General features: G+C 44.1%; 1 protein-coding gene across 3 annotated transcripts in view; it reads left to right on the forward strand.

Annotated features, from left to right (window-relative positions):
- USP32 (ubiquitin specific peptidase 32) overlaps positions 1 to 22179 on the forward strand; it is a 154504-nt gene extending 132325 nt beyond the window's left edge. For all 3 annotated transcript variants that reach the window (XM_004590953.3, XM_058676199.1, XM_058676200.1), the window contains 7 exons: positions 4051 to 4137; positions 7371 to 7491; positions 15871 to 16062; positions 18084 to 18372; positions 19157 to 19581; positions 20411 to 20503; positions 21854 to 22179. In XM_004590953.3, the coding sequence (XP_004591010.2) occupies positions 4051 to 4137; positions 7371 to 7491; positions 15871 to 16062; positions 18084 to 18372; positions 19157 to 19581; positions 20411 to 20503; positions 21854 to 22027 (1381 nt within the window). In that variant the 3' untranslated portion in view covers positions 22028 to 22179. The remainder of the gene's footprint in view (positions 1 to 4050; positions 4138 to 7370; positions 7492 to 15870; positions 16063 to 18083; positions 18373 to 19156; positions 19582 to 20410; positions 20504 to 21853) is intronic.
- Positions 22180 to 22437: the final 258 nt, after the last annotated feature.

Genomic DNA, 22437 nt, shown 5'->3' on the forward strand with positions numbered 1-22437 from the left:
TAAATTGCCTCTGATTTCCATTGAAAGAATCTAATGTGTCACACAGCTGAAAGGTTGCAATAAACCAAGTGTCCATCAACAGATGAATCAGTGAACAAAAAGTGTTGTAACACACCATGAAATATTACTTAGCTATAAAAAGGAATGGAGTTCTGAAACATACTACACCATACTATGCTTGGGCAGTTTAAGCTGCTACATACAAGGCCAGTTCAAGTCCCAGCATTTCCACTTCCAATCCAGCTCCCTCCCTGCTGACGCACCTGGGAAAGCAACAGCAGATTTTTTTTTAAAGATTTGTTTTTATTGCAAAGTCAGATATACAGAGAGGAGGAGAGATAGAGAGGAAGCTCTTCCGTCCGATGATTCACTCCCCAGGTGACCGCAATGGCCAGTGCTGTGCCGATCCGGAGCCAGGAGCCAGGCGCCTCTTCTGAGTCTCACACATGTGTGCAGGGTCCCAAGGCTTTGGGCCGTCCTCAGTTGCTTTCCTAGGCCACAAGCAGGGAGCTGGATGGAAAGTGGAACTGCCGGGATTAGAACTGGCACCCATATGGAATCCTGGTCCATTCAAGACGAGGAACTTAGCCACTAGGCCACCATGCCAGGCCCAACAGCAGATGTTTGGAGTGCTTGGGCCCTTGCCACCCTTGCGGAAAACCTGGGTGAAGTTCTTAACTCAGGCTTCATTCCCACCTAGCCCTAGTCCTTACTGTTATTTGGAGAGTGAACCATTGGATGAAAGATTCCTTCTCTGTCTCTTTGTAATTCGGCCTTTCAAATATATTAAAATAAATCTTTAAAGAAACAGTTTTTGAATAGAAATGCTATACTAAGTAAAATGAGGTAGACACAAATGATAAGCACTGCATGGTTTCACTTATGTGGCATCTAAAATAAGCAAATTCATAAGGACAGTAAGTAGATTAGAAATCAGGATCTTGGGGGTAAGGGAAAGAGTTACAGTTGTTTAGTGAGTAAGTTTCTGTTTGGGAAGATGAATAAACTTTTGAATGTGTGTGATGGTAGTGGTTCTTAAACCATTGTGCATTTACTTAGTGCTGCTTAATTCACACTTTTTAATTTTGGGTTTAATTTGCGTGTTTATCTTTTTGAAACGAGAGAGAGAGAGAAATGTTCCATCTGCTAGTTTATTCCTTAAATGTATGCAACAGTCAGAGCTCAACTACACCAATTCCAGGAGCACCACTTTGCTTCTGACTCTCACATGGGTGTCAGGGACCCAGGTTCTTGGGCTGGTTATCTGTCTCCAGGGTTTGCATTAGCAGTTAAAGCAGAAGCAGAGATGGAACTTGATCCCTGGCAGATCCCTGGCACTCCCATATATGTAAGTACCCAAGAGGAAGTTGAACCCATTGTGCCATCACACTTATCTCAATTGCACAATTTTTAAATCATTAAGAAGAATCATTTTAATCTAGTGGTAAAAATAGTTCTGTGTCACAGTATCTGGGTCTTGCTGCTGATTCCAGCTCCGCACTAATGCAGACCTGAGAGGCAGTAGTGGTGGCTTGCCACCCACATGGGAAACCCAAACTGTTGAGTTCCTGCTTTTTTTTTTTTTTTTTTTTTTTTTTAATATTTATTTTATTTGAAAGTCATATATACAGAGAGGAGGAGAGACAGAGAGGAAGATCTTTCGTCCAATGATTCACTATCCAAGCAGCTGTAACTGCTGGAGCTGCGCTGGTCCAAAGCCAGGGGCCGGGAGCCTCATCCTGCAGGTCTCCCACACGGGTGCAGGGTCCCAAGGCTTTGGGCCATCCCCAGCTGCTTTCCCAGGCCACCGGCAGGGAGCTGGATGAGAAGCAGGGCCTCCAGGATTAGAACCGGTGCCCATATGGGATTCCAGCATGTGGAAAGCAAGGACTTTTTAGGCTACCATGCCGGGCCCAAGTTCCTGGTTTTTCACTTCAGCCCAGCCCTGTTTCACTTATTGCACCTGTTGGAGGACCAAATCAGCAGATTGGAATGCTATGTCTCTTCTTCCATGTCCCCCATTAATTAATTAAAATTGCTAAAATGGGCCCTGCGCAGTGGCCTAGCTGCTGAAGTCCTCACCTTGAATGCACTGGGTTCCCAAATACTTGGGCCATCCTAGCTTTCAGGTAAATATAAGCAAATAGATGGATAGATAGATAGGTAGAAAGATAGAATTTTTAAATTATGTGTATTTGAGAAGCCAGCAGTATGGCTCAACAGGCTAATCCTCCACCTGCTAGCCCTGGCATCCCACATGAGCACCAGCTTGTTTCCTGGCTGCTCTACTTCTGATCTAGTGCCATGCTTCTGGCCTAGGAAAGCAGCAGAGGATGGCCCAAATGTTTGGGACTCTTCACGCACATGGTAGATCTAGTGGAAGCTCCTGGCTCCTGGTTTCAGATCGGCTCAGCTCCAGTCATTGTGGCCATTTGGGAAGTAAACCAACAGATGGAAGCTCTTTATCTCTGTCTCTCCTTCTCGCTGTAAAGCTGCCTTTCCAGTAAAAATGAGTAAATATTTAAAATATATGTATTTATAAGGCAGAGAGCAGGAGGGAGAAAAAGAAATATTCCAATCTTCCATCCTCCAGTTCTCGCCCCTCGGAAGGCCACAACAGCCGGGGCTGGGACAGGCTGAAGCCAGGAGGCTGAAACTCAATCTTCATGTCCATGTTACTGGTACGGTACCATGCATTTAGTCAGTCATACACTGCTTTCTCAGATGCATTAGCAGAGAGCTAGATCAGAAGTGGAACAGCCATGGGCTCAGCGTGGTAGCCTAGCGGATAAAGTCCTTGCCTTGCACACGCCAGGATCCCATATGGGTGCTGGTAGCATCCCAGCAGCCCTGCTTCGTGTCCCAGCGGCCCCACTTCCCATCCAGCTCCCTACTTGTGGCCTGGGAAAGCAGTCGAGGACGGCTCAAAGCCTTGGGTCCCTGTACCTATATGGGAGACCCAGAAGAAGCTCCTGGCTCTCGGCTTTGGATCGGCTTAGCTCCGGACATTGGGGAGTGAATTGCATCTAACTTTCCAATAAGAAAAAAAATAAATAATTTTTTTTAAAAAGAAAGTGGAAATAGAGTCGCTGGGACTAGATTGATTTGGTGATCATCTGGGATGCCTACATTGCAGACACTTCATCACTTCAGCCCCAGTGCTGTGGATTTAAAAAAAGAAGAAGTGGAGCAGCCAGGATGCCAGCATCCAAGTAGCAGCTTAACCCACTCTGCCAGTGCTGACCTCAGTTTTTTTCTTAATTAGTTCAAGGACCAGCATTGTGGTACAGTGGATTAAGTCATTGCTTGCAGTCCCCATTGTATCCCATATAAGCACTGGTCCGACTGCCTACTAGTGTATGTAAGAAAACAGTAAAGTACCCAAGTGCTTGCACCCCTGCCACCTACAAGACAGTCGCAAATGGAGTTCTAGGCTCCGGTTTTGGCCAAGCTCCAGCCATTGTAACTTTTTGAAATGAACTAGTGACTGGAAGATTCATTCATTCTCTCTCTCTCTCTCTCTCTCTCTCTCTCTCTCTCTGTCAATGCCTTTAAGATAAATCAATAAATCATAAAATTAAAAAAAAGAGGGGTGCAGATACCTAGCATGTATTATTGTATCAGTAGTTGGAGTTTGGATTAAAGGAGACTCCTAAATATTCAACATTCTGTGATACATCAATGAAAAGATCTAATTATTTCAGCTTAATGTGAATTAAATCCTTTGATAAAATTATGCCAGGAGGATAATTGTCATTTGCTTCTTGATTAGCTTATCTTTGGGGGTGTTTGCGGGCCACATGGACTCTTAGAGACATCTGGCAGTACAGTGTGCTTGCCCTGTTGTAAACAGGGGTACAGCATGGGAGTCCAGAATGGGGCTGGCCCAAGGCTGCAGCTTATTGGTTAGGATAAGTCATACGGAGCTGGAGCATTCACATTCTGCTGTGACAGTGGGCCCTTTCCAGGATTCCTCCAAGAAAAATGAAAATAAGATGTATCCCAAACCAGATATGCGTCTGACACTTTGGTTTATGTTCTCTGTTTCAGTGATGACAGCATGGGCTATCAATATCCATTCACTCTACGAGTTGTGCAAAAAGATGGAAACTCTTGTGCTTGGTGCCCATGGTACAGGTAAAGTGAGCTTCCAGAAAAAAAGAGAAAAAAAATGTAGTACAATTACAGAATCAAATATTACACAGTTTAGTGAGATTTCAGTTTGTGAGAAGTAATAGCAGATAATGAGATTATTTGAAGGTTAATTGGCTAAATTTTGGTTTTGAGACTTAGCTGATGGTATGAACACCACAGTTAACATCAAATTTATAGCTTATTTTCAACCATTATTATTCTCTATTTTCTGCTCCATAAAAATAAGTAAGTTTGTGCCTAGGACAGTAGCGTAGTGGCTAAAGTCCTTGCCTTGGATACACTGGAATCCCATATGGTTGCCAGTTCTAATCCCAGCTGCTCCATTCCCATACAGCTCCCTGCTTGTGGCCTGGGATAGCAGTAAAGGATGGTCCATCCTAAAGCCTTAGGACCCTGCATCTGTGTGGTAGACCTGGAAGAGTCCTGGCTCCTCGCTTTGAATTGGCTCAGTTCCGGCTGTTGAGGGCACTTGGTGAATGAATCAGCCAATTCTTCTCTGTCTCCCTGCCTCTCTGTATATCGGACTTTCCAATAAATATAAATAAATCTTTAATAAATAAATAAGTTTGCAATCCTGAGCCTAGCACAATGTAGTCTATGTACTAGGCCTTCATGGAAGTCTATATTTGCCTTTTAGAAGTTATCCAAACTAATTCGTCATTGCTGTTAAGCAAAGAAAGTACCTGACATGACAAGTCAACTTTTAGAGAACTGTGACAGACTTAGCAAACTGGTTCTAAAATAGGTTTAGAATCATGACTTTGTCATACCCTCTCTCTGTAAAACAGTAAATTTTTAAATCATATTATTTATTTATTTATAATTGGAAAGTCAGATTTACAGAGGGAAGGAGAGAAACAGAAGATCTTCCATCTGCTGATTCATTCCCTAAGTGTCTGCAATGACCAGGCTGAGCTGATCCAATCCTGGAGCTTCTTCTGGGTCTCCCACACAGGCACAGGGTCCCAAGGCTTTGGGCGGTCCTTGACTGTTTTCCCAGGCCACAAGCAAGGAACTGAATGAGAAGTAGAACATTAGGTATCCCGGTGCATGCAAGGCGAGGAATTTAGCTACTAGGCTACTGCACCAGATCCAACACAGTAAATGTTTATATACTTATAGAAGGATACTTCAAAAAGTGTGTAGGGAACCTGGCATTGGGCTTAGCTGCATGGGATACCTGCATCCCATCTCAAAGTGCCTAGTTCTAGTCTCCAGTTTGCTCTTGGAGGCAGCAGGTGATGTTTTAAGTATTTGGGTCCTTACCATCCACCTAAGAGACCCATATTGAGTTCTATACTCCTAGCTTCTTCTTGGTCCAGTTGTGGGTGTTTGGACATTTGGAGAATAAGCCAAAGAAAGGGATATTTCTCTCTGTCTCTCTCCCTTTCAAGTAAATTTAAAGTATTTTTTATGGAAAATGGAATAAATATATAAACTTATTTAAATGCAGAAAAATTTTTTAATTCATGCATACTTTTTTCGTAATATTCATTTTCCATGAACTCTTTTATTTCATGTGCCACTGTACAAACAAGGAGGTAGGCATTGTTTTCTCAGGTAAATTTTCCTCCCTCTGATCATTAAATAGATGAGCTTAGAATTTCAAGAGTGAAACCAGTGCAGTGGTATAACAGGCTTATTTTTAGCCTGCAGCTCCAGCTTCCCTTATGGGCACCAATTCCAGTCCTGGTTGTTCCATTTCTAATCTAGTTCCCTGTTTATGGCCTGGAAAAGTAATGGAAGATTGCCCATGGCCTTGGCCTCCTGCAGCTATGTCGAGACTCAGAGGAAGCTGCTGGCTTTAAGCTTTGGACTGGCATGGCTCTGCCCACTGCAAACATTTGGGGAATGATCAAGCAGATGAAAGACTCTGTCTCCCCCTCTCTGTGTATGTCTCTCTCTTTCTCTCTCTCTCTAACTATGAGTTTCAAGCAAAATAAATAAATCTTTAAAAAATGCGATGGGACTGGCATGGTAGCCTAACGGGCTGAAGTCCTTGCCTTATGTCCACCAGGATCCCATATGGGCACCGATTCTGATCCCAGCAGCTCCACTTCCCATCCAGCTCTCTGCTTCTGGCGTAAGAAAACAGTTGAGGACAGCCTGAAGCCTTTGGACCCTGCACCCGTGTGGGAGACCTGGAAAAAGATCCTGGCTTCTGGCTTCAGATTAGCTCAGCTCTGGCTGTTGTGGCTGCTTGGGGAGTGAATCACTAATGGAAGATCTTCCTCTGTCTCTCCTCCTCTCTGTGTATCTGACTTTCCAACAAAAATAAATAAAACTTTAAAAATGAGATTGGCAATATGGCATAGCAGATAAAACCAACATCCACATCACTAGATTCCCATAAGGGCACCAGTTCAAGTCCCATACTCACTTACAATCCAGGCCCCTGCCAGTGGCCTGGGAGAAACAGACAAAAATGTCTCAAAGGCATGGGCCCTGCAACCCACTAGGGTGACTGTGGGGAGGCTCCTGGCTCTTGGCGTTGGCCTGGCCCAGCCCCCACCATTGCAGCCATCTGAGGGGTGAACCAGTGAGTGGAAGACTCATTCTGTCTCCCCCTCTCTCTGTAATTGTGCTTTTCAGATAAATAAGTCTGTTTTTTGAAAGATTATTTATTTGAGAGGCACTGCTATAGAGAGATGAGGAGAAGGAGAGAAATCTGTTCACTCCCCAGATGGATGCAATGGTTGGAGATAGGCCCAGCCAAAGCCAGGAGCTCCTTCTGGATTTCTCACATGGTTGCAGAGACCTGAAACCTTGGACCATCATCTGCTGCTTTTTGAGGTACAGTAGTAACAAGGAACTGGATCAGAAGCAGAGCAGCCAGGTCTAGAACTGATTCCCAATTGAGGTGCTGGCATTGCAGTTGGCCGCATTACCAGCTATGACACTGCTGATCCCAGTGAAAGAATCTTTAAAAAAACAATAAGAATTTCACAAGAGCTATATTGTCTCACATAGCCAGTTTGAATATGCCATATCATTTCTTTGCCTTTAAGCTCATCTTCCTGTGCATTTATCAAGTGCTTTGTAAGGCCAAATACTTAATAAGTGATAAGGGTGTTTTTATTAGCATTTTTTAATTTATCAGAATGGGAATTGAGGAGCCCAAGATGAAAGTGGAAAAGCAAGAAAGAGTATTTCTGATTAAGAAAATTTGAATTCCTTTATGATTATTTCTTTTTGGATCTTTCCCCTGCTTTTAGATTTTGCAGAGGCTGCAAAATTGATTGTGGGGAAGATAGAGCTTTCATTGGAAATGCTTATATTGCCGTGGACTGGGACCCCACAGCCCTTCACCTTCGCTATCAAACTTCCCAGGAAAGAGTAAGTAGCCAGGTCCATTATGAAACTGAGGCTTCATGGAGCTAACATTGTGGCATACTGTTTGACACTACTACCTGCCTTACAGGCATTGCCATAGGGGCACTGGTCCAGGCTGCTCCACTTTCTAATCTAGTTCCTTGCTAAAGGCCTGGGAAAGCAGCGGAAGATGGCTCAAGTGCTTGGGACCCTACACCTATGTGGAAGACTGGGCTGTTAGCTTTGGCCTGGCCAAGCCTAGCCCAACCACTGGGGACCATTTGGGGCCATTTGGGGAATGAATCAGCAGATGGAAGATACCTCATTCTCTCTCCTTCTCAGTCTTTTTCCATCTCTCCTTTCACTCTATGTAGCTTTTCAAAACAAAAAAAAAGTGGCTTCATATGGGAAATTTTCCTCAGTTTAACTGTAATGTTTTTATAGACTATTTAAATATAACTAGAAAAACATTTACTAATATTCTCTATACACTTGATCTATTGACATAATTTCTTAGATTTAGCTGTCTGCCATCATCTGGAATTAATTGTATTGGAGCATTACATTTAAAAAATACTAATATTTGGGGCCAAGCACGGTGGCCTAGCAGCTAAAATCCTCGCCTTGACCGCACGAGGATCCCATATGGGCGCCGGTTTTAATCCTGGCAGCTCCAGTTCACATCCAGCTTCCTGCTTGTGGCCTGGGAAAGCAGTCGAGGATGGCCCAAAGCCTTGGGACCCTACAACCCACATGCGTGGGAGACCTGGAGGAGGTTCCTGTCTCCTGGCTCCGGATCGGCACAGCACCAGCTGTTGTGTTAAGACCGAGGCCAAACTTGGCCTTCTGAACGGGACGTGAGGTCGCTCGGTGAAACAGCACACACCAGCCAAAGGATGCAACAGCAAGAGGTTTTATTTGGTTACCAGCGCGCTGGGGCCCAGGCCAGTTCCTAACGCAGGAAGCTAGGCATCGACCCCGAATCATTAGACAGAGGGGTTTTTAAAAGGCTAAGCTAAGGCTAAAATCATTAACATAAGCAGGAAGGGTGAACCATTAACATGAGCAGGGAGTGGGAATCATTAACATAAGCAGGGAGGGGGCCATGCCATTAGGGGCAGAGGCTAGCTGCAGGTGCCCCTTATCTCTTAGGCTCCCAGGCTCTATCATGAAATGTGTCACTGCCCTTCACTGTCCTTTTACCTCAAGCAGAATACAGAAAGTAAAAAGCAAATTAAATTCTTCTGTCATTTCAATCCTAAATGTCCCTTTTCAGTTGCACTTACTTGGGGAGTGAATCATCAGATGGAAGATCTTCCTCTCTGTATCTCTGACTTTGCAATAAAAATGAATAAATCTTTTTTTAAAAAAGCAAAGGAAGGTTTTTTAAAAATATATTAATATTAGGTAGGCATGTGGCACAGCATGTTGACTACCACTTGGAGTACTTACATAATAGCGCCGGAGTCCAGCTCTAGCTGGACTCCGTTCGGAATTCGAGAAGGGTGCGTGGATGAAGTGTAGAGAAAATAAAAGGACCACGAAAATTCCATGATCATAATGGACAGTGTGGGATAGCTGTCCGCTTTATTTATACAGAAACTTTAAAACTCTGGCTCACACTTTTTACATCATGGTCAAGTGGATGTTTCTAAGGATCATTCTGCCATTTGTTTCACCTAAAAACCCTAAAAGTTCCTGCTACAATTCTTATTCTACAACTCAATCTTGTGTCACCAAAAAAAAGGAGAGCCTAAAGATCAAGAAAGAATGAAACCCTAAATACAGGTCCCTTGATTAGCATAAGGTCGATGGGGACAGCCAAGACAGTATGAATAATAGAACACCCTTTTGCAAGACATTATTATGGACATTAACCTCCAAGCTCACATTGAGTAAAAGAGCCAACTCCACAGTAGCAAACAATGCCTGAATGGATTAGAATTCTTCCACAGGGTGGTCTAGTGTCCATGCAAAGGAAGGTGGAGCTGCATTCAGGTGTTTGTAGAGACATCCGCTGGGCCCTGCCATACAGCAGGAAGTTCTTTGTGGCCCTTCCTGCAATGAAATAATACTCTGAACCCTTTGCTTCTTTTTATTTTTTAAAATTTATTTACTTTTATTGGAAAGTCAGATTCACAGAGAAGGAGAGACAGGAGAGACACGTGGCCCCAATGGCCAGAGCCAAGCTGATCCGAAGCCAGGAGCCAGGATCTTCATGCAGGTCTCCCACACGGATGCAGGGTCCGAGGCTTTGGGCCATCCTGGACCACTTTCCCAGGCCACAAGCACGGAGCAGGAAGAGAAGTGGAGCAGTGGGAACATTAACCAGTATCCATATGGAATCCTAGCACATGCAAGGCGAGGACTTTAGCCACGAGTCTACCATGCCACGCCAGGCCCAACCCTCTGCTTCTGATACAACTTCCTGCTAATGTGCATGAGAAGATAACAGATGATGGCCCAAGTGTTTGGGTTCCTGCCAGTCACATGTGAGACCTGGATGGAGTGCCTAGCTGCTGGATTTAGCCTGGTCCAAACCAAGCTATTATGGGCAATAAAGGGCGAACCATGAATAGAGAATCTCTCTCTCTCTCTTTCTGCGTTTCAAATAAATCTTGAAGAATATATTAAATTTAAAGTACTAGTACTAAGTAGCTGTTGAAACAAATCTGAATATAATTAAAGACTTACATTCTGGGGCCAGCACTGTGGCATAGTAGGCTAAGGTTCTGCCTTTGGTGTAGGCATCCCTCAGGGGCACCAGTTCATGTCCCAATTACTCTACTTCCAATCCAGCTCCCTGCTTACATCCTGGGACCATGGAAAAATGGCGCAGGACTTTGAGACCCTGCAGCCACGTGATAGACCCAGAAGAAGCTCCTGGCTCCTGGCTTCAGATCAGCTCAGCTCTAGCTGTTGCAACATTTGGGGAGTGAGCCAGCAGATGGAAAAGCTTTCTTTCTGTCTCTGTATCTCTTCTTTTTTTCTCTCTCTCTCTCTCCTTCTCTCTGTAACTCTGCCTTTTTTAAAAACAAATCTTTAAAAGGAAACTAATTATCTCTGGCCTTGATCTATCAATAATTTTCTGTCTACTTGTTCAGTATTATGGAAGCTGGCACATTTGTTAACCACAATTACTTTGCTCAAATGCATCCCTGGGTAGTAGCTGCTACAGCTACAGTGAGCATATTGATCAGAAAATTGGAGAAAGAATTGAAATGCATCTTTTATTGAAGTTGTTCAATGTCATTGCTTTCCTTACACATACTGGCCAGAGCAATTTTTTTTTTAAGATTTATTATTATTGGAAAGCCGGATATACAGAGAGGAGGAGAGACAGAGAGGAAGATCTTCCATCTGATGATTCACTCCCCAAGTGAGCCTCAACGGCCGGTGCTATGCCAATCCGATGCCGGGAACCTGGAACCTCTTCCAGGTCTCCCACACAGGTGCAGGGTCCCAAAGCCTTAGGCCGTCCTCGACTGCCTTCCCAGGCCACAAGCAGGGAGCTGGATAGGAAATGGAGCTACCGGGATTAGAACCGGCACCCATATGGGATCCCGGGGCTTTCAAGGCGAGGACTTTAGCCGCTAGGCCACGCCGCCAGGCCCTGAGCAATTTTTAAATAATGAAAATGGGGCCCAAAGCAATGGCTCAGTTGACTAATCCTCTCTGCAAGTTCGGGATCCCATAGGGGCGCCAGTTCATGTCTTGGCTGCTCCCCTTCTCATGCAGCTCCCTTCTTGTGGCCTGGGAAAGCAGTAGAAGATGGCCTAAAACCTTGGGACCCTGCACCCACGTGGGAGACCTGGAAGAAGCTCCTGGCTCCTGGCTTCAGTTCGGCTCAGCTCTGGCCATTGCACCCAGTTGGGTGTGAACCAAGAAGATGAAGATCTTTTTCTGTCTCTCTTCCTTTCTGTATGCCTGCCTTTTCGATAAAAATAAATAAATCTTTTAAAAAATTTTTCAATGTTACTTCAGAAAAAAATACTAAGTCCCTACCTAAAAATGTTTTTCTGAGGCAGTTCTTAAGCAACCAGACGCATGTGAAAGGTAGAGACACTACAAATCTGATAAAAACAAAGCAACATAATCAAAGGAATTATTTAAGTTGCATGAGGAATTGTAGTGATTTTTGTGTTTATGTTGTTCTTGATTGTTGGAAATTTCCTTATTTCTTCAGTGTTCCTTGTAGATAAGTTAGGAATGGTTGTTGACTTTTCTGTCTTTTCATGCTGTTGACATCTAGGAAAACTACCACTTCTAGATTTCATTCTTTATTTGCATTTCTGGATATTGAGTACAGACCCTGAGGCTCCTAACAGCCCTTTCTAAGGATGAATGTAACATGTGTATTTGCTACATGAAAGATCTTAAAACTAAACAAAACCTTGAAGACGTTGATGTAGTAACCATGCTCTCTGTAGCAAAGTAATGTGGTAACTTCACCCACATTTTCCTTACTTGCCAGTACAAAATCTGACAGAACATTGTTCTGACAAGATATTTCTGTTAAGATGAAAAATTGTTTAATTATGTAAGTCTCCTTCCTTTTCTCAAGAAACCTCATGTGCAATCTCCAAGTTCTGGAAGACGTCGCATTTCTAGAAGGAAGGGTCTGTGTAATGTGCTAAATCTTACATCACTTCCAGTTTTACTGATACACTGCTAAATCTTACACCACTTCCAGTTTTACTGATACACTGAAGAAGCTATGGAAACAAGCAGCTACTCAGATACCCTGTCTTACTGGAAATGGGGACTCGTGACCCATCTGGGCTCTTCCCACATGTGGTTTCTGCATGTGCGTAGGAAGTCACGTAGACAAAAGGAGGTACCTTGCTTCAAAACCAGGGGAATGTCTGTATGCTTTATATTCTTCATTCCAGTGATTTCCCCTCTAGGAATTTATCCTAGGGAAATAGGATACTCTATAATTAGTTGGCAGTTTGTAGATAAGTGTTTATCATACCATTTTTTTGGTTTAGTAAAATATTAGAAATAACTTGTGTTTATCTCACCTTATAAAGAAATGGTTAAATAAAGCATGATATAATCATTGGTTAAAATATTATGCAATTGCCGAAAATTATGGTTTTCAATTTTTATTGGCATTTAAGGGAAGATACTTGAGATGCGCTGTTCATTTTTTTGAAGATTTTTTTGTAATAATTATTTATTTTTATTACAAAGTCAGATATATAGAGAGGAGAAGAGACAGAGAGGAAGATCTTCCGTCCGATGATTCACTCCCCAAGTGACCACAACGGCTGGTGCTGTGCTGATCCGAAGCCAGGAGCCATGAACTTCTTCAAGGTCTCCCACACGGGTGCAGGGTCCCAAGGCTTTGGGCTGCCCTCGACTGCTTTCCCAGGCTACAAGCAGGGAGCTGGATGAGAAGTGGAGCCACTGGGATTAAAACCGGCGCCCATATGGGATCCTGGCGTGTTCAAGGCGAGGACTTTAGCTGCTAGGCCACCACGCCAGGCTCTTCAAGATTATTTTATTTTAAAGCTGGAATGACAAGAACTTGTTTGTTCCCCCAAATGACCAGGGCTCAGCCAGCCTGGAGTCAGGAGCCTCAGCTCATTCCAGGTCTCCCACATGGATGACTTGAGCCCAGGTTCTTGGGTGACAGCATTACGAGTGGTGGCTTGACATGCTGCATTACAATGCCAGCCGCTTTATGCTCATTCTTTCTATCTGCCCATGCTATTGTTTAGACCTCACATTCCGCAGCAAGTGCTGCTAAATAACATGTTAGGTTTCTCTTTCTCTGTTTAAAAGAGTCTGATAGTGTTGGTAAGTATAAACTTCAAAGCAATTTAGAAGAAGGAAAAAAAACTTAGAACAGTGCAGATTTTCTGAGCATGGGTTCCAAGAGGTAAATCAAGTTTTTGTCATTTAGTGCAGTTTTATTGACAAATATAAATTACTGTCAATCCCCAAATTCTTCTCAGATTGTCCTTCCTCCTGTCTCAGTGTAGCTGTATAACCTGCCTGTGTTCCAGAATTTATAGTCAATAAAAATCAGCTTTTTAAACTAGCTTACTCTACTTTGTGGTGGCCATAAAGCATACCTGGCAGAGATAATAGAGGTAATATTTAACTTGCTGTGAGAAAAGCAACGCTACTGGACTTGGTACACCTTTTTTCCTCCTCATTCCATCAACCCCAGTAGAGCACATTCCCTTCTGATGCGTGTCCATGTGTCCCTTGAGTAGCCAGCTCGAAAGATCAAGACAGTTAGTAGCAGGTTGTTACTACAGAACTTGAGCTCATGGGGAAAAAAAAAAAAAGATCTCGGTGACCCAAGACTGGGCTAGGTTTCCTTTTTTATAAAAACAAATTTTCCTGTAAGTTCCCCTTTTTAAATGATTTCTTTATATTGCTTGGTGATGCAATGGTGAAACTTTAATTGCGTGGCCAACCCCAACCTTGATTTTATTGGGTCTTGTAACAGCTTTGTGACTCAGCTGCCTTATGCAAGGAATAAGTTCTCACCAGCTCTCATTCCTAGCAACAGGCCGAGAAACAATGAGTAAGTCTCACCTGAATACATTCTAAACTTGGTGTCTGGAGCTGTGCTCATCTGTAATCCAAGCAGCCCAAAGAAATGCATTTCCGGGCCCGGTAGCGTGGCCTAGTGGCTAAAGTCTTCGCCTTGCACGTGCCGGGATCCCATATGGGCGCCGGTTCTAATCCCGGCAGCTCCACTTCCCATCCAGCTCCCTGCTTGTGGCCTGGGAAAGCAGTAGAGGATGCCCCAGAGCACTGGGACCCTGCACCCGCGTGGGAGACTCAGAAAAGTTTTCTGGTTCCCGGCTTTGGATCGGCATAGCACTGGCCGTTGCGGCTCACTTGGGGAGTGAATCATCAGATGGAAGATCTTCCTCTCTGTCTCTCCTCCTCTCTGTATATCTGACTTTGTAATAAAAATAAATAAATCTTAAAAAAAAAAAAAAGAAAAGAAATGCATTTCCCCTCAGGAAGAGCAGCACATGGGCTGATGAACAAATGTATGACCTTGTCAAAGAGGGAGTCAGTCACTATTGGCCTTGAAGTCCTAGCACTGTCTTTACACAGAAATATCCTTGTGAGGGCCCGGCGGCGTGGCCTAGCAGCTAAAGTCCTCGCCTTGCACGTGCCGGGATCCCATATGGGCGCCGGTTCTAATCCCGGCAGCTCCACTTCCCATCCAGCTCCCTGCTTGTGGCCTGGGAAAGCAGTTGAGGACGGCCCAATGCATTGGGACCCTGCACCCGCGTGGGAGACCCGGAAGAGGTTCCAGGTTCCCGGCATCGGATCGGCGCGCACTGGCCCGTTGCGGCTCACTTGGGGAGTGAATCATTGGAGGGAAGATCTTCCTCTCTGTCTCTCCTCCTCTCTGTATATCTGGCTGTAATAAAATGAATAAATCTTTAAAAAAAAAAAAAAAGAAAAGAAATATCCTTTGGAGAAGTCTTATGTCGTATCCACAGTTCTGACACTATACCTCACCCATGTTCCCAAGTAGAAAAAAGCAAAGGGGGCCTGGTGCAATAGCATAGTGGTTAAAGTCCTAGCCTTGCATGTGCTGGGATCCCATATGGTCGCCGGTTCTAATCCCAGCGGCTCCACTTCCCATCTAGCTCCCTGCTTCTGGCCTGGGAAAGCAGTCGAGGACAGCCCAAAGCCTTGGGACCCTGAAGAACTGCTGGCTCCTGGCTTTGGATAGGCGCAGCACCGGCCGTTGTGGCTCACTTGGGGAGTGAATCGTAGGACGGAAGATCTTCCTCTCTGTTTCTCCTCCTCTCTGTATATCCACCTTTCCAATAAAAATAAATTTAAAAAAAAAGATCTTCTAAAATAAATTAAAAAAAGAAGTAGGCCAATTCAGTACTTCCTACACTTGTCAAGTGGTAGCCAGGAATGGAGAAAGGAAGAAGTCATCCTTTTCTGTTGCAGTCTAGATGCTTTCTTTTACCCCCGCTCCCTCTCTCTCATAACCCTTTTCAAGGCCCCCATTTACTCCGTCTCCTTTCTGACCCCGACTTCCTTGCTCTAGAGACTAACATGCTGGCTAACAAGACCACAGAGCCAGGAACTTGGCAGTACCATGTCATGCTCTTTTCAGCTTGCTCTTGTGTTGCCATCTCAGGTTCTCATGTCAACCATTTTAAGATTCCAGAGCTGGGAAATAAACAGGCTGATTGTTATTTGTTTGTTTTGTCATCTTGGAAACATTCAGGAATTTCCAAAAAAAGTCAGCACCATTGAAAGAAATTTTAGCCATTGTTACTGCTGTGGTCCTCATGAATAATTGTGTAGCTGCTGCATTTACTCTAAACGTCCAGGTTTCAGTTTCTGGTGCCATAGCCAGGCTCTCCAGAGCTCATCTTCTGTTCCCTCCGCCTGCAGGTTGTGGAAGAGCACGAGAGTGTGGAGCAGAGTCGGCGAGCACAAGCTGAGCCCATCAACCTGGACAGCTGTCTCCGTGCATTCACCAGCGAGGAGGAGCTGGGGGAGAATGAGATGTACTACTGCTCCAAGTGTAAGACCCACTGCTTGGCAACCAAGAAACTGGATCTCTGGAGGCTTCCCCCGATCCTGGTAGGTTTTAGCCCTGCCTCTGAGAGCACAGGAATCTCCCATCAAAGAAAGAAGCCAGGAATGAACAGGAGTTTTTGTTACTTCTTCTTGAGAGTAAAAAAAAAACTTTCTGCAGCAATATTTAAAACTTTGTGCACAGGGTTTTCATGTTGAGCACACAAGTGATTTGTTCCATAAATATTTGGTAGTTCCCATTGCAAAAGAGAATATGGCTTAAAAGGAAAGAAAAGCCATGTAGGCCGGTAACTACAGTTCAGCACAGGAATAGCGCCACAGATGGTAGGACCTAGTGAATTTGACTTGAGAAGAAGATGTAAACTGTGTTGGCTCTTTGGGCACAGAAAGCCTTGGGAGAACTCTGAGTAGACTGCAGAGGAGCAGGGAGGATGGGCACTGCCCATGACCTGTGGGCCTAAGTTCTTTTAGATTTTCTTCACTCCTGCCTTCTCCCTTCGTAAATCAGGAGACTCTCCTGTTACTTGTCAGGAGAATCTTCTAAGAAGGCTTTCTCCAGAGAGAAGGGAATACCTTCAGGTAAAGTACACTTCTCAAGTGTACTTTAACCAGATACTATATATTTCTTTACTCATGTCTTCATCCTACTCCTCTGGATTAGCAAACTTTTCTTTCTTTAGACCAGCACAGCTTCCCAGAAAACACAATCCAAGACATCAGTAATGTTAATTAGCTAGCTCCAGAGGTGGAAACTGAGGGAAGGGAAAAAGAAACCAGGGACAGGTTTAGGGGCAAGGTAGGAAGAAAGCAGGAAAGACTTTTTAACTGAGGTTTAATAAACCGGTGCTGTGGCATAGCCTGTGGCGCTGGCATCCTATATGGGTGCCAGTTTTAAGTTCTGGCTGCTCCATTTCAGTCCTGCTCCCTGCTAATGTACCTGGGAAAGCAACAGAAGACGGTCTGAGTGCTCAGGCCCATGTACCAATGTGGGAGACCTGAAAAGGACTCCTGGCTTCAGACAGGCCCAGCTACAACTGTTGCTGCCATTTGAAGAATGAACCTGTGGATGGAAGATCTTTCTCTCTCTCTCTCTCTCTCTCTCTCTCTCTCTCTCTCTCTCTCTGTTTGACTCTTTAAAATGAATAAATCTTAAAAATAAACAAACGTGCAACCAAATGTTTAGATTCTTAAATATCCCATTTGATGAGTTTTGACAGTTGTATGTATTCATAACCATCACATAAAACATATCATGGGGGTGACATGTGATATAGTAATTAAGACATCAGTGTGTTTGAGATACCTGTGTCCCATATAGATTGCCTGGTTCAAGTCCAAACTGCTGGGGCCCGGGGCAGTAGCCTAGTAGCTAAAGTCCTCACCTTGAACACACCAGGATCCCATATGGGCGCCGGTTCTAATCCCGGCAGCCCCGCTCCACTTCCCCTCCCGCTCCCTGCTTGTGACCTGGGAAGGCAGTTGGGAACCTGCACCTGTGTGGGAGACCCATAAGAAGCTCCTGGCTTCAGATCAGCTCAGCTCTGGCCGTTGTGGTCACTTTGGGGAGTGCATCAGCAGACAGAAGATCTTCCTCTCTGTATATCTGACTTTACAATAAAAATAAATAAATCGTTAAAAAAAAAAAAAGTCCAAGCTGCTGTGCTTAGATTTTGGCCAGCAAGCACTCTGGGAAGCAGCAGGTGATGGCTGAAATACTTGGGTCCTTGTAACCCCAGTAGGAGACTCTTGTCATCCATCTGGCCCAAACCCTGCAGGCATGTGGGGGGTGAACCAGCAGATGGAAGCTCTCTATCTGTCTTCATCTTTGTCTTCTTCTTACAAATAAAATGAAAAAATATATTTTAAATGCTTTGTGAAAATGTATATTTAGAAAATTACGAAGTGAATGCTTTTGTAAAAACCATATTTTTTTAAGTCTTTAGAGAATAATGAGTAAATGTTACCTGCTGCTGGACATGAGTCTGTATTAGTCTTGTTTTTTCAAATATAAAGTTTGTAACTAGAGAACCCTTTGAAGCTGATGTTTTCACCATTTCCTTCTCCAGATTATTCACCTTAAACGATTCCAGTTTGTAAATGGTCGATGGATAAAATCACAGAAAATTGTTAAATTTCCTCGTGAGAGTTTTGACCCTAGTGCTTTTTTGGTACCAAGAGACCCCACTCTCTGCCAGCGTAAACTACTCACAGCCCAAGGTGATGACCGGTGTGAGCCAAGGGTTCTGGCAGGAGAAGTGAAGAGGCCGGATGCCCAGAGTTCAGCTGGGGAAGAGGATGTGCTACTCAGCAAGAGCCCGTCCTCCCTCAGCGCGAACATCGTCGGGAGCCCGAAAGGTGAGCCACCCTCCTCCGGAGCAGCTTTCTCAGCATCCAGTGGCTTGGGAGGGAAGATGGGGCAGAAGGAACCTCTCTGGAATCAGAGCTGGGTGGCTTTTAGGAAGACACTCAGGCTGTCCATTCTATTTTATCATCTGTGAAGTAGAGATGATACCAAGTTCATGAAATGTAAGGCCTGGTGTACAGGAGATGAGCATCATATGGTCATCCTTGTGTCCCTACAGCCTTGAAAGTGTAGTCTGCTGGGCACCCCTAAGCATCCATGAAACCATTTCAGAGGATCTGAAGGAACGAAATTACTCTTTTCCCAAAGTTCTAGGGGTCCTGTGTAATACTTACGGGTAGTAAAAGGGATCAAGAGGGCTGTCACCAAAGAGTTTAAGACCTATTGCTTACAAGACTGTGGTGAGGGATAAGGCCATGCTTAGCAGTAATACATCCTAAATGGTGGTCATGTTGGTTTTTTTTTTTTTTTTTTTTTACATAATTTTACAAAGAAGAATGCAGAGAACTTCTTAGTCTAATAATTACTTTGTTGTGAACTCAGCCTGACAATCTCCTTTTTCCTATTTTTTAGGGTTCTATAATGTATTTGTATCTCAGGACATTGCCATCTACATGTCACGTTTTAGCTACATAATAAGAAGTAAAGAGTGGCTAGTCAGGACTCTTCTATCTTTACTTTGGTGTGTATATTAGCAAAGTTAGCCTCACAGGTCGTGTTTATTGTCTGACCTGACTTGCTGAGTTTGGATTTGTGAACCTTCTTTCGCTTTCACAGGTTCACCTTCTTCATCCAGAAAGAGTGGAACCAGCTGTCCCTCCAGCAAAAACAGTAGCCCTAACAGCAGCCCAAGGACTTTGGGGAGAAGCAGAGGGAGGCTCCGGCTACCCCAGATTGGCAGCAAAAATAAACTGTCGAGTAGTAAAGAGAACTTAGATGCCTGCAGAGAAAATGGGGCTGGCCAGATCTGTGAACTGACTGATGCTTTGAGCCGAATGCATATACTGGGAGGCAGCCAGCCTGAACTTGTCACCCCTCAGGACCACGAGGTAGCTTTGGCCAATGGATTTCTTTATGAGCATGAGGCATGTAGCAATGGCTATAGCAGTGGTCAGCTTGGAAATCACAGTGAAGAAGACAGCATTGATGACCAAAGAGATGACACTCGTATTAAGCCCATTTATAATCTTTATGCAATCTCGGTAAGTAGATTGTTGTGTGGTTTTCAAAAGTTATTATTTTTCACTGGTTTGTTCACTTTCCTTCATTCATTCACCAACAAGCATCTTCAAGCCTGTTTGGTTTATAAGGCACTGAGCTTGATGGTAGAGAAAGGCAGTCAAAATTTTTCCTTCTGGATGCTGACATTGTGGCACAGTGGGCAAAGCCACTAGTTATTCCAGTATCCCATATGGATACAGGTTTGAGATCCTGCTGATCCAGCACCATGCTGATGGGAAAGCAGCAAAAGATGGACCAAGCGTTTGGGTCCCTACATGCCTATGGGAGACCTCAAATAAGCTCCTGGTTTCTGGCTTCAGACTGGCCTAGCCTTAGCGACTGTTTGGGGAGTGAACAGTGTGTATGGAGGAAGATTTGTCTTTCTGTCTCTCTCTAACTCTGCCTTTAAAATAAGCAAGTTTTGTTTGTTTGGTTGGTTTTTTGTTTGGTTGGTTTTTTAATTGCCCTCCCAGACAGAATTCCAGGAGCTCACAGGTGGTGCAGGGAGGTAGTCATTTGGTTATTGCAAATGGCGTCACAGATTTAAGTCGTTCATAATGGTATGCTCCTGCGGAATAATTGTTTTCTAAAACCTGATTACAGCTACACAATGTCTTGTTATCTATCCACACAAGATTTGGAATTTAGGGTTTTCTGAATTTTGCTTATTTTGGTTTAGGAAAAAAAATTAGATTCCAAACTTTTTTTCTTAACCACCTCAGTAGTCAGTGTTATTCTGCTCAGATTCTGTTGCTATCCTGGCCACAGTCTATTAACTGTTCATAACCTTCTTCTCTTCTGTCTTTACAGTGCCATTCAGGAATTCTGGGTGGGGGTCATTACGTCACATATGCCAAAAATCCAAACTGCAAGTGGTACTGTTACAATGACAGCAGCTGTAAGGTAAATTATTTCTTACCTTTCAATGAAAATTAGAAAACATTCCAACAGATCTGGGGGAGCATTTACAGAAGTAATGGACACTCCACAAAAAAGAAATAGATGCTTTTGTTAGGTTCAGCACAGAGAGGTTGACACTTGTCAAGAGAATAATGTGAGACCCAGAGTAAGGAATAAAAATACAAATAGTGGGCCCGGCGGCGTGGCCTAGCGGCTAAAGTCCTCACCTTGGACGCGCCGGGATCCCATATGGGCGCCGGTTCTAATCCCAGCAGCTCCACTTCCCATCCGGCTCCCTGCTTGTGGCCTGGGAAAGCAGTCGAGGACGGCCCAAGGCTTTGGGACCCTGCGCCCACGTGGGAGACCCGGAGGAGGTTCCTGGTTCCCGGCTTCGGATCAGCGCGCACCGGCCGTTGCGGCTCATTTGGGGAGTGAATCATCGGACGGAGGATCTTCCTCTCTGTCTCTCTTCTCTGTATATCTGACTTTGTAATAAAATAAATAAATCTTTAAAAAAAAATACAAATAGTGGGGGGAAACGAAGCTATTTTTTTACTTAACAGGAAGATGCTCTTATCTTTGAACTAGAATTTCATGTGGTTTTAGGTTGTTCTTTGAACTTCTTTGTCAGCAGAATATTTTTCCCAAGGGCCCAGAACAGTAACCTAGTGGCTAAAGTCCTTGCCTTGAAAGCATTGGTCCCCATATGGACGCTGGTTCATATCCCAGCTGCTCCACTTCCCATCAAGCTTCGTGCTTATGGCCTGGAAAAGCAGTAGAGGATAGCCCAAAAGCCTTGAGACCCTGCACCCACATGGGAGATCTGGAAGAATCAGCTGGTACCTAGCTTTGGAACAGCTCAGTTCCAGCCATTGTGGCTACATGGAAAGTGAACCAGCAGATGGAAGATCTTTTTTTCTCTGAAGCCAGGAGCTGCTTCTGGGTCTCCCACGTGGGTGCAGGGTCCCAAGACTTCGGGCCATCCTCTACTGCTTTCTCAGGCCATAAGCAGAGAATTGGGATTGGGTGGGAAGTGAAACAGCCGGGACATGAACCGGTGCTCATGTGGGATCCTGGTGCTTGCAAGGCGAGGACTTTAGCCACTCAGCTACCACACGGGGCCCAAAATAAATAAATATGTCTTTTTAAAAATATGTATTTTCCCAAAAAAGACATTGAAAAAAGTTTTTTTTACGGACAAGCGTGAGGCAGCAAACATATTAAATTGATGGGAAGAAATAAGATTTAGTGATTGGGGAGGATGGAGAGGTGGGTCTTGTTCCTCAGGCAAGAAGGAAGAGCCAGCAGAGCAATGACCAACTTTTGTGTTAAAAGCTTTCCTTGCCCTTTCAGGAACTTCACCCTGATGAAATTGACACCGATTCTGCCTACATTCTTTTCTATGAGCAACAGGGAATAGATTGTGCACAATTCCTGCCTAAGATCGATGGCAAAAAGATGGCGGACACAAGCAGCATGGACGAAGACTTTGAGTCCGATTACAAAAAGTACTGTGTGTTACAGTAGAGTACCACTCTGGCTGCTAGACAGGCTGTTGGTGAGGGAGAGGAGTCCTTGTAGCTGACATTTGGCAAAGGCATCAGTGAAAGGCAAGCTAAATGTAGTTATTTTATCCTGTGACCCTGAAGCACAAAATAAAATTCCTAATTAAAATAGCAGTTACCTTTAAGAGTAGTAATAATTTTGTTTTGAAGTCTCATACAGGCTCTCCACTAGAGACGTTTCAGGCAGATCCCACCATTAGCCTGTAAGCAAAAGAGTTTGGCACCAGCCATCTGGGACCAAATAAGAATTTAACTGTGCTTGTCAAGATGTGAACAAATGTGTAGTGAGTATAGAGTTTATTAATAATCATAACAAAATACTAAAGCTTTCCTTGGAGTAAAAGTTTAAAAAAAAAGTTGTAGTGTTGTCTG

The sequence above is a fragment of the Ochotona princeps genome, chromosome 17 (assembly GCF_030435755.1).
Source record: "Ochotona princeps isolate mOchPri1 chromosome 17, mOchPri1.hap1, whole genome shotgun sequence".
In the NCBI taxonomy this organism is placed as follows: Eukaryota; Metazoa; Chordata; class Mammalia; order Lagomorpha; family Ochotonidae; genus Ochotona; species Ochotona princeps.